The following is a 12,841-nucleotide window of genomic DNA, read 5'->3' as shown; positions in this document are numbered from 1 at the left end:
ATGATCTAACACGTACAGACACACTGAAGTGCTGCAGGAGGTCACGTGACCATCGGACCAGCTCCAGTACACACTTCCAATCTTCCTCTGTCTCCAGGTCACATGACCACTGTAATCCTATTGGCCGAGAGCAGCCACGCCCACTTCTCACATCCCACTTCCCCTCTCCACTAACTGCTTGGAGTTTCTTTCTTTCTTTCTTTCTTTCTTTCTTTCTTTCTTTCTTTCTTTTATCTTAAATGTCCTTCTTCTTTTCTCTTATACTTATTCTATCTATCTATCTATCTATCTATCTATCTATCTATCTATCTATCTATCTATCTATCTTTCTTTCTTTCTTTCTTTCTTTCTTTCTTTCTTTCCTTGTTCTTTTACTTATCTTTCTTTCTTTCTTTCTTTCTTTCTTTCTTTCTTTCTTTCTTTCTTTCTTTCTTTTATCTTAAATGTCCTTCTTCTTTTCTCTTATACTTATTCTATCTATCTATCTATCTATCTATCTATCTATCTATCTATCTATCTATCTATCTATCTATCTATCTATCTTTCTTTCTTTCTTTCTTTCTTTCTTTCTTTCTTTTATCTTAAATGTCCTTCTTCTTTTCTCTTATACTTATTCTATCTATCTATCTATCTATCTATCTATCTATCTATCTATCTATCTATCTATCTATCTATCTATCTATCTATCTATCTTTCTTTCTTTCTTTCTTTCTTTCTTTCTTTCCCTCCCACTCATAACCTGCACCATACTTTTTGAGATCATGTATCTCGTCCCGTCGGAACCCTCCTCTCCACTCCTCCATCACTCTCAGCTGTTTATCAGCTGTATGCTTCCTCAGCTCTCCATGCTGCTCTGAACACAGGTTCTCTCGCTGAAATTCTGTCTGAGCTCATGAGAGGAATTCAGCAGATGTGCGCTTCCTGGTCATTACAGTGGGGTAGGATTCCTGTACTTCAACAATCCCACACACCTCATTAACAGCATGTACACTGTGTGTGTGTGTGACACAGAGAGAGAGAGAGAGAGAACTGCAACAAGTGCTGGATAAATGTAGCATTTTTTTTATTTATTTATTTATTTATTTATTTATTTATTTATTTATTTATTTATTTATTTATTTATTTATTTATTTAACAAGGTTCTTGATTTATTTAGAATGTGCTTAAGGAATGTTCTAGAACAGCAGCTCTGACAGTGTTTTGTGCAGCTGCAAATCACAGGTTTGTTCAATTGATATGAATTATTATTTATTAGATTATAGCTGCTGTAATTTAAGGCAGAACAAGGACTCACATGTTTTACAGGCGTTACAAAGCTGTAACTAGAAATGGATAAAACGTACGCCATGTATAATTATAGATATAAAAGATCTTAGTGTTTGAAAATAAAACACTTCACCTTGTGCTTTTATTTGTCCATAATAACCTTGTTGTGGTTGCCGTAACTCCGCCGCTGATTATTTTCCCATAATAGCTCAACACAGGGATTTATTACTTACATATCATTTACTCAGCACAGCAGTGTCTACAGGAAGGTCCTAATGTCCGAGTCGGAGTCTAACCGACTCAGTGCACCTCAGGCAATCCCAAAGTCCGTCATTCTGCCACATCTGAATTCTGTTCAGTTTCCTGTCCTGACTCTGGAACAGTGTTCAGTCCAGCGCTGGAGCTGTGTCTCATGCTGTAGATTTGAACCTGTCTGTTTGTATTCAGGATACATCGAGGAGGCGTGCATCATCCCCTGTCCCTCAGACTGCAAGCTCAGTGAGTGGTCTAGCTGGTCACGCTGCAGTAAGTCCTGCGGCAGCGGGGTCAAAGTTCGTTCCAAGTGGCTCCGGGAGAAACCGTACAATGGTGGCAGACCCTGCCCCAAGCTGGACCACGTCAATCAGGTAATGCTGGGAGTAAATGTCAAGAATATAGCATGAGTTACAGTACAAACCTTCTCTGAATACATGATGCTTCATATAGATCCATAATGTATTGTTTACACATAGCTGGGGGGCGAGAGATCCATTCATCCATCCATCCATCCATCCACCCATCCTTCTGTCCATCCCTCCATTCTTCTATCAATTTATCCATCCATCCATGTATGAAAACATTCAACAATCCATCCAGCGATTTAAGTGACATCACTGGGATTTAACAGCCGTCCATCCGTCCACCTATCCATCAAAACAAATATCCATCCATCAATCCATCAATATATACATCCACCCATCGATCTATCTCTCCAACCAACCATCCATCTTTTCACCCATCCATCCACCCATTTATGCCTACATCCACCCACTGACCTATCCATCCAATTAACAAAACCATTCATCCATCCATCCATCCATCCCACTCCTAGCAGGGCACTATCTCACCCACTCACACACTACAAACAGTTTAGTGATGCTAATCAGCCTGCAACATATATCTTTGGACTGGGGAGGAAACCAGAGAACCCTAAAGAACCCTAAAGCTAAAGAAACTTCATCAACATTCTTTTATTTAGGGGTCCAAGCACCAAGACAACTCAGACCAAATAACTGAGTCATTCCAGTCTAAAGGTTAAGGAATCAATGTTCAGTAACTTCAGTAAAAAAAATATTTAATAAATTTAATATAGTACTTTTAGAATATCTTTAATAATATTAATCCAAATAAAGAAATATTTTATTTATTAATTTATAAAAAAAACATTTTATGACAACATTATGAGACGTGTTTAATACAGTTACTAAACAGTTCCTGGTTATATACCAATTTATTTATTTATTTATTTATTTATTTATTTATTTAATACAAATGATGAAATGAAACCCCTTGATTTTGGCCTCACAATATAATTCCACGTTATTCTCATATTTGACGACTCAAATCCACCAGAGCTGCATTTTTTCCAGAATTTTATCAGGGTAATAAGTGAAACTAACTCAATAATAACTAAATAACTAAAATACTTTGTAAGAAAACGAGTGAGGCAGGAAGAACTGTGAGAAACGTGTCAGCATTTTAATGCCATCTCTATTTTTATATCTTCCTGAAATACTTCTCATCAGACCCGAGGCTCCCCGAGGCGCCGAGCAACTGAAGAGTTCGGGATGATTTCATTTACTAAACGAAACGTTTCCTTCTCTCCGTGTTTCTGAGCAGATTATTGGAGCTGTGTTTGTATTCCAGATGTTTGTTTGCTGCTTGAAGCCTGGTTTTTATTTGCACTAACCATCATGCGAAGCTGTATGGTTTTTTAATCATTTCTAGATATTTTTTTATATCATTCATTTTCATTTTCATGTGTCTTTTTTTTCTCCCAATTATCTCCCAACACGCTGCTTGAGCACAGGCGCAGGTAAGCTGGAAAAATCCTTATTTTGGAAAAAATTTGTCTTGTACACTGAAGCGTATTAGAGGAAGCAGGTGTTTAAGTGCAGCGTCTTTCTTGACACAGACACTTAATTAGTTTTGAGTCCTTTTATTCAGCATGACTCAGCCTCCACCGTGTGTGTGTGTGTGTGTGTGCTGCAGGTGTACGAGGTGGTGCCATGCGTGAGCGACTGCTCTCAGTACGTGTGGGTAGCCGAGCCCTGGAGCACATGGAAAGTCAGCAACGTGGACCTGAAGGAGAACTGCGGTGACGGGGTGCAGACCAGGAAGGTCAGGTACGGCTCCTTTAATGCTCCTTTAACCACACTCCATCCCCAGACTTTTTAAAGTTTATAAACCTCGAGCAATCCTATTGGTTCAAAGATTCGGAAAAAAAAAATTGATTCGCTGAACTCCCATGCTCCCATGTAATTTTATAGATTCTACATTTCAGCCTTTTTTCCTGGCCTGTAAAATAAGTACCGCCCCTAGATCTGCTCAGCTTCCTGGATTTTTTTATTTGTTTTGTTCAGAAAGAATATGATTTGTCAGTTAAAAATTAATTAATATTTTGATTTTTTTTTTTTTTTAATTGTTTTCAATTTTTTTTTGGGGGGGGGTTTATTTTATTTTTTTATTTTTTGTTTAAGTTTTAGATTTTTTTTCTGTTTTTTTAGCTTTAGTTTTAGATTTATTTATTTTTATTTTATTTTTTACATTTTTTAGTTTTTAGAGTTAGTTTTAGATTTTGTAAATTTTTTTTTTAGTGTTATAGTTTTAGAGTTTTCTTTTATTTTTCTATTTTCTTATCTTTAATTTTAGATTTTTTATTTTTAATTTTAGTTTTTTTTTTCTTTTTTTGTTTTAATTTAAATATTTTATTTTTCTATGTTTAGTTAAAGTTTTATTGAATTTTTTTCTAGGTTTTTTTTTTTTTTTTTTTAGATATTTAGTTCTTAGTTTCTTGTAGTTTCTCGTGAGGATGAACTGAGTACAAAAAATACAAAAACACTCAAACTACAAAATGTTCTGTAAAGCAAAATTTTACTTTCAAGTGGAGAAAACTTGTGCATAAAATTTTTTAGACAGCAATCAGTACAGAGTAAATGTAGCATACAAAATGATTTAATATAATCTATATGTATATAATATAATATTCTATAACATTGTTAGAGTAAACCTGCATCCTGTCATCATTTAAAAAAAGAAGGACAATGATCATGGAGGACTCAGCTGTTTGTATTTCAGGTTTGTTTTTTATTTATTTTTTATTTTTTTTATAAATATAAATTGTACCACAGCCAGAAGATGGACAAGAAGCCGTTTTCATTTTTTTTAATTTATTTCTACTTAGTGTGCAGTCACAAGTTTTGCTAGTCAAATGTTTTTGAAAGTGGAACTTAATAACAAAATAAACATTTTGACAGATTTGTATTTTAATAAATCATTTATAGAAAAATTTGTTTTTAATCTAATTATAAGGAAAAACGTTAATTATTTCTCTGTACATTTAAGTGAAATATTTTTATTTGTAAAGAAACAACAAATAAAAACATGAGATGATGAACCGCTACAGGAAATGAACATAAACATTAAGAACAAGTCTATTTGAATCTGTGCCTGATGTGGGTGGAAAATTAGATATAAAAGCAGTAATTACTCCAACAATTACGCCCGTGTGAAGTTTGCGGATTGAGTTGAGATGAAAATAATGAAATAAATGGGAGACTGTCGGGTTCCAGGTGCATGCTGAACACCGTCGATGGCCCCACTGACGTGGTGGAGGATTACCTCTGTGACCCGGAGGAGATTCCCGCAGGTACACGTGAGAGCAGGCTGCCGTGTCCGGATCAGTGCGTGCTGTCCGAGTGGAGCTCCTGGACCAACTGCCAGCTGGTGAGCGACCTCTGACCTCCGTCTGTAACGTTTCTTGTACTGTTTCTGTTCATGTACAGGGGATGAGTTCACATACAATGACTGTTTCTGTAAAAAAATAAAGGGGGGCCAAAACTTTTGAAAGCGATATGGAAGCAAATATATCTATATATCTCTGCTTAAGATAATTATGCACTGATGTTATGTTATGTATAGAAAGCAAGCTCATTATTTCATGTAATTTAGAAAATTCCATGAGGTGATTTATTTTTGTTGTTATATTTTAGGATTTCGTTTCTCCAGTCTCACCTTGATGACATTTTTTTTCACACTAGCCATTTTCTCAGCGTCTTCACTCCGGAGTCACTTGTTTTTGCTTTTCGTACTGAGCGTTTTGCGTTTTTCGCATGCTGAGCGTTTTGCTGGGTGCAAAATTAAAACTAATTCATTTTTAAATCTTTAAAATGACTGGGCCTTCTCGTTTACGCCCACTCTGGTGATTAGTTGGACCTGTTCATTATCTCCGTTCTTTAACAGCTGTTTTTATTTCTGTTTGTGTTTACACCTCTCTGTTCAGTCTCACTGTAGATTCAACTCTATACATGCAACCTGTCTGTCTGTCTGTCTGCTGTCTGTCTGTCGGTCAGCCTGTCTGTTTGTCTGAATACAATACCTACCTACATACCTGTCTGTCTGTCTATCTGTTTGTCTGTCTGAATTCAATACCTACCTGTCTGAATGTCTGTCTGTTTGTCTGTCTGAATACAATACCTGCCTACCTGCCTGTCTGTCTGCCTGTCTATCTGTTTGTCTGTCTGAATACTACACCTACCTACCTGTCTGTCTGCCTGTCTGTCTGTTTGTCTGAATACAATACCTACCTACCTGCCTGCCTGTCTGCCTGTCTGTCTGAATACAATACCTACCTACCTGTCTGTGTGTTTGTCTGTCTGTCTGTCTCTCTGTCTGAATACAATACCTACCTACCTACCTGTCTGTCTGTCTGTCTGTCTGAGTGCAGTACCTACCTGCCTGTCAGTCTGAATGTCTGTCTGTCTGTCTGTCTATTGGTCTGTCTGAATACAATACCTACCTACCTACCTGTCTGTTTGTCTGTCTGTCTGTCTGAATACAATACCTACCTGTCTGTCTATCTGTCTGAATACAATACCTATCTATCTGTCTGTTTGAATACCTGTCTGTATGTCTGTCTGTCTGTTTGTTTGAATACAATACGTACCTGTCTGTCTGAATGTCTGTTTGTCCGTCTGTCTGCCTGTTTGTCTGTCTGAATACAATACCTACCTATTACCTACCTATCTGTATGTCTGTCTGTATGTCTGCCTGTCTGAATACAGTATTAACCTGTCTGTCTATGTCTGTTAAACTCTGTCTGTTTGTCTGTCTGTCTGTCTGTCTGCATATAGCATCTACCTACCTGTCTGTGTGTGTCAAACTGTGCCTGTCTATCTGTCTGTCTCTATATGTCTGTCTTTCTGACGGTCTACCTCCCCCCCCCCTCTCTCTCTCTGTCTCTCTCTGTATTTATCCACTCATCCCTTTACACGCTTCACTCATTCACTGCATGTCTTCCTCTCTGCCTACCTGTCTATCTTTATTTATTTATTTATTTATTTATTTATTTATTTATTTATTTGTCTGTCTGTTTTTCTGTCTGTCTGTTTGTCCTCGAGTGACCCCCAGCTCTCCTGTTCTTCTTAATTTCTTCTTTCCTTCAGCAGCAGTGAACAGTCCAATAAAGTGTCAGTAAACTTCGAGCGAGTCCAAATCTGGCCTTTTAATCTCTTCTCCTTTCTTGTCTTATAATCAGCACACAGTGAACTTCTCCACATGAGCAAACTCCTTTCAGCTCATTAAAAGTGTCTGTTTCCGACACCAATTAATCTTTTCTCACGATTTACCAAATCACAGGGTAGAAGAAGTGAAACAGAAACAAACACGCAAAAAAAGCCCACACTCCGTGACTAAAGAGAACTCAATTCCATGTGTGTGTTTATGTAAATGAAGCTGTGGAAATGGAAAGGGATAATTGGTGGCTTTGGGGTGGTCACTAATCCCCAGCTTGGTGTGTCCACCCTCCTGCTTTAGCATCGCTCTGATTTCAGTCTTCTACTCCTGCTCCTTTTTTCCCCCATCAGCCCCTGACAACTCGTTAATCACACGCTATACAATGTGACGGTGCACCATCACAGCTTTCAGTGTGGAGTTCTGCCCCAAATGGTATTCATGACGCCGGGGCAGTTATCGCAGCGCCTCCTCTTTCTCTTGCTTTTTTAAACTGGGGGAAACAAAGCAAACACTCATATGATGCTGTGTGGTTTTTCCTCTCTGTCCCCCTCTAGCTCTTTTAGCTACTTTGCTCCCTCTCTCCCTGTCTCTCTCTCTCTCTCTCTCTCTCTCTCACACACACACACACACATACGCACAAGCACACTTTTTCTCATGATTTTTCTCTCTCTATATCTTTCTCCACCCCCCCTCCCTCTCTCTCACACACACACTTTCTCTCATGCACTCCATCTCATTCTTCTCACTCACTCTCTCTCTCTCTCTCTCTCTCTCTCTCACACACACACATACACACATGCACACTTTTTCTCATGCTCTTTATCTCCCTATCTCCTTCTCTCTCATTTTCTCTCATGCTCCCTCTTTCTCTCTCCTCTCTCCTCCTATTCCTTCCCTCTCTTTCTCACTTTCTCTCTCTCTCTCTCTCTCTCTCTCTCTCTCTATCTGTCTCTTTCTCACACACTTTTTCTCATGCTCTCTATCTCCCTATCTCCCTCTTCCTCTCTCTCTCTCTCTCTCTCTCTCTCTCATTCCCTCTGTCTCTCTATCTGTCTCTCTCTCACACACTTTTTCTCATGCTCTCTATCTCCCTATCTCCCTCTTCCTCTCTCTCTCTCTCTCTCTCTCTTTCTGGGTTATGATGTCAGAGGGATTTCATTATGTTCAGCACTGTATAAGACTCTGAGGGCTGGAGAAATTCTTTTGACAAATTTACTCCATCTCAGAGCTGTTACACTGAGCTCTGCTGCGTTTAGCCGTTCCTTATGAGTGGCCATCTGCTCTGTTATGTGTACACATGAGTTTCGGTTTAATAATGAGCCTTAGTGTGTGTGTGTGTGTGTGTGTGTGTGTTAAAGCCTTGTAGTGACCAAGAGGATCGACAGAGAACAGCTTACGCACTTCGCATGCCCAGAGAAGGGGAAGAGTGCCCCAAAAGCATGGAGGCGGAGCCGTGTGTGTTCAACAAGAACTGCTTCCATTACAGCTACAACATCACCGGTAACTGAAACCCTACAGAATCCTCGAATCTGATTGGTCAGAAGGGGACAGTTAGTTTTCCAGAACAGCAGACAGTAGCGCAGCTCCAAAGCTCAGATTCCTATTAATTCGCCCGTTCTAATTCTGTGCTAGCGTTTCCATGGTAACGGGTCATTCGGAGGGATTCAGGATACTGTATGGCAAAAATGATAGGCATATAATAATAATAATAATAATAATAATAATAATAATAATAATAATAATAATTATTATTATTATTATTATTATTATTATTATATAAGTATTATTATATATAGTATTATTATATAATATAAGTAGGGTTATTTAATAAAGAATAGTTGTTGCCATGGTGACAGTGTCTTGATCTTTGAGGACTTTTCTTTACTGGTGCTTTGGTCTTTCCCCCGGAGTCACACATCCATTTCCGGCCCAGCTTTATGAGCATTATGCCTGAGATCATTGCTAGGAAAGCTTTTAGTGCTCCCTGTCTGCCCTTTTCTTCTTTTTTTTTCTTTTTTTGGATGACTGCATAGAGATACACAGACTGACCACGACACTCTGTCCAGGTCAGAAAGACCGCTTTGTGGTTTCTTCCTGAAAGTGAAGTAATTAAAAAATGAATGTTTCATTGTCTTTTTTAAAAATATGATAAAAATGTTTTTGTTATTCACCTTAATCACCAAAATTGTGTGTGTGTGTGTGTGTGTGTGTGTCAGACTGGAGCACGTGTCAGTTAAGTGCCAGCGCTGTGTGTGGTAGAGGGCTGAAGACCCGCATGCTGGACTGCGTGAGAAGTGACGGCAAGTCAGTGGACCTCAGGTTCTGCCAGGAGGTTTGTTCACACTTTAACGCTTTAACGCTATTACACCATTAATATCACACACACTACACCACACCATTGCTCAAATACTGATCAGTGGAACAGGTCACATGATGTGCAACATTTCAAACTTTGTTTTTGTAAATGTTCCATTGGGATGAATAAAGTATCTATCTATCTATCTATCTATCTATCTATCTATCTATCTATCTATCTATCTATCTATCTATCTATCTATCTATCTATCTATCTATCTATCTATCTATCTAGCATTTTCTATAAAGTTCATATGATCAATGAATAAAGTCATTATATGTAATAATGTGTTCATAAAGCATTATGCATGTTGCTGTAATCATTCCTGAAAAGACATTACAGGTTATGCAATTGAAATCAATGTTTGTGTAATTTAAATATAAAATGTTTGAATTATTCATCATAAGCGCTGTTTATAACACTAATCTGCTTAGAGTTGCATTTTTAGTCATGTTCAAACCGAGAAGTTATTTCACAAGTAAAGTTTTGTAGCTTAATTTTCTGATACTGAGCTCTGATTCATTCAGACTGTCCTACTGCATGGTACAAAGGTACCGGTGATATAACATGTTATAAACATTACTTATAATGCAACATAATGCACAATAAGGTGTAATGCATTTTCTTAAAAGATTATGGCAATGTGTATGATACTTAATGAATGATAAAAATGATAATCAGCATTGATGTGTGTGTGTGTGTGTGTGTGTACACATTAGCTGGGTTTGGAGCGGACGTGGCAGATGAACGCTTCCTGTACGGTGGAGTGCCCGGTGAACTGCCAGCTCTCGGAGTGGTCAGTGTGGACCGAGTGCTCTCAGACCTGTGGCCTGGACGGTGAGGCCAAAAAATAATTTTGCAGAATAAAATACACTGCAGTGATTGTCCATGGACTCCTACTGATGTGTAGCTGAGGGTTAAATCTGTAAAAACACAAAGCAAATGTTTTGTTATCCGTCTGTCTGTCCCTCCATCCATTGACCCATCCATCCATTGACCCATCCATCCATCCATACATCCATCCAACCATCCATACATACATACATACATCCACCCATCCATCCATTGATCCATCCATCTATTTATCCATTTATTCTGTCTGTCCATCTAACCATCCATCCACTCATCCATCCAACCATCCATTTACCAATTCATCCATCCATCCATCTTTCCATCCATCCATCCATCCATCCATCCATCCACTTTTTCATCCGTTAGTCCATCCATCCGTCCATCCATCCGTCCATCCATTCATCCACCTATTCATCCATTCATCCATGCATACATCCATCCATCCATACATCCATTGACCCATCAATCTTTTTATCCATTCAATCTGTCTGTCCATCCATCCATTCATCTATCCATCCATAAACTTTTTCAACATCCCATCCACCAAACACAAACATTGTCTTACTTTACACTTTCATCTATTCCTTCTGCCTATTAATACATGTATCTATCCATCCATCCAACCATCCACCTATTCATCCATCTATCCATCCATCCATTTTCCTCACCTATCCATCTATTCATCCATTCAACTATCCCTTCATGCACTGATCTATTCATTCACCCATCCATTGACCCATTCATCTGTGTATTCATTCAACCCCATCTGTCCATCCATCCATCCACCTATTCATCCATCCATCCGTCCATCCATCCATCCATCCATCCATCCATTCATTTTTCTCTCCATCTATCTATTTATCCTTTCAACTAACCAATCCACCCATTGATCCATCCATCCACCCAACATGGAGTATGCTACCTGTATACTGTAATAATTTTAAATGCTGATTTGACAGACAGACAGACAGATAGATAGATAGATAGATAGATAGATAGATAGATAGATAGATAGATAGATAGATAGATAGATAGATAGATAGATAAATAAATCTGTTCAAGCTTTTATCCAGGAACAAAACACCATGTAAACACACACACACACCACACACACACACACACACAAACACACACCACACACACACACACACCTCACAGCAGCATCCTTCCATCACAAACTCTGTCTCTGTGTAAAGGAGATGAGGAGAAGCTGTTTGTCCATTGACGTGACTATATCTCTAATCGGAATGAAAACTAATATTTAAAACAGTGTCACATGGACATCAGAGACGTACAGCAGGGAGGGTGTGTTTGTGTGTGTGTTTGTGTCTGTGTGTGTGTGTGTGTGTGTCTGTGTTTTACGGAGGTGTGTTAATCCTGTGTGGCCAAAGCACCAGGAAGCAGGATGAATATAAATGCAGGGAGTCGGAGACAGAGAGTGACAGCTCGCAGCGAGACTGGAAGACACAGGAACAGATAAAGAGACTGAGTCAGACAGAGAACGTGGCAGAATCTATTGTGCAGAGTGCAGACGCTACATTATCTCCCTCCTTCTCCTCTCTGCTCCGTGATGGAGGCTGGAGAAATGTGTTTATCCGAAAAAAAACCCTCCATTACAACGATCTGCTTTTATTTCATTATTTGATAAGCTAATGCAGTTTTGCCAAATCACTGTAAAGTCTCAGACCTCAGACTTCAAAACAATTAGAAAAAAGAAATGCCACAAATGTGAGTCAATAGGATGTTCAGAGAGATTTGAATTCTATGAGAAGTACTTAAAAGCTCAATCTAATTAGTCCCCGCTTTTAATAATGCATACCTGAATAATGAGAATAAACTGGATCAAATTGTGTATGAATTATTAATAGGTGATTAAATGAAACCTGTTCTTACTAAAGGACAGACTTTAAGACTCCACTGTATATCTCCTGTGTTTTCCATCCATCCAACCATCCATCCATTTACCTATCCTTAAAACATCCATCCATCCATTCATTTAACTATCCTTAAAACATCCATCCATCCATCCATCCGTCCATTTACCTATCCTTAAAACATCCATCCATCCATTCAACCATCCATCCATCCATCCAACCATCCATCCATCCATCCATCCATCCATCCATTTACCTATCCTTAAAACATCCATCCATCCAACCATCCATCCATTTACCTATCCTTAAAGCATCCATCCATCCATCCATCCATCCATCCATCCATTAATCCATCTATCCATCCATCCATCTAACTATTCAAGTAATATTACTAGGATTTAACAGCTATTCATCCATTCACCCTTTCATCAAAACTGTTATCCCTCCGTCCATCCATCCATCCATCCATCCATCCATCCATCCATCTGTTTACCTATCCTTAAAACATCCATCCATCCATCCACACCTCCATCTATTGACTCATCCATCCACCCATCCACCCATCCATTTACCAGTCTATAATACATTCATCCATCTATCCATCTATACATCCATCCACCGACTCATCCACCCATCCATCCATCCATCCATCCATCCATCCATTTACCTATCCTTAAAACATCCATCCATCCTTCTACACCTCCATCTATTGACTCATCCA

At 38.6% G+C, this 12,841-nt stretch overlaps 1 protein-coding gene across 1 annotated transcript in view; it reads left to right on the top strand.

The window, feature by feature from the left end:
- Positions 1-12,841, top strand: part of thsd7ab (thrombospondin, type I, domain containing 7Ab) — a 125,054-nt gene that overhangs the window by 94,706 nt on the left and 17,507 nt on the right. Inside the window, exons 14-20 of the mRNA XM_058377051.1 lie at positions 1,714-1,892; positions 3,335-3,340; positions 3,517-3,650; positions 5,097-5,250; positions 8,397-8,538; positions 9,255-9,370; positions 10,114-10,231. Coding sequence (XP_058233034.1) covers positions 1,714-1,892; positions 3,335-3,340; positions 3,517-3,650; positions 5,097-5,250; positions 8,397-8,538; positions 9,255-9,370; positions 10,114-10,231 — 849 coding nt within the window. The remainder of the gene's footprint in view (positions 1-1,713; positions 1,893-3,334; positions 3,341-3,516; positions 3,651-5,096; positions 5,251-8,396; positions 8,539-9,254; positions 9,371-10,113; positions 10,232-12,841) is intronic.

Source organism: Hemibagrus wyckioides, linkage group LG23 (genome assembly GCF_019097595.1).
Source record: "Hemibagrus wyckioides isolate EC202008001 linkage group LG23, SWU_Hwy_1.0, whole genome shotgun sequence".
Lineage (NCBI taxonomy): Eukaryota > Metazoa > Chordata > Actinopteri > Siluriformes > Bagridae > Hemibagrus > Hemibagrus wyckioides.
This window is presented reverse-complemented; position numbering and strand designations above follow the sequence as displayed.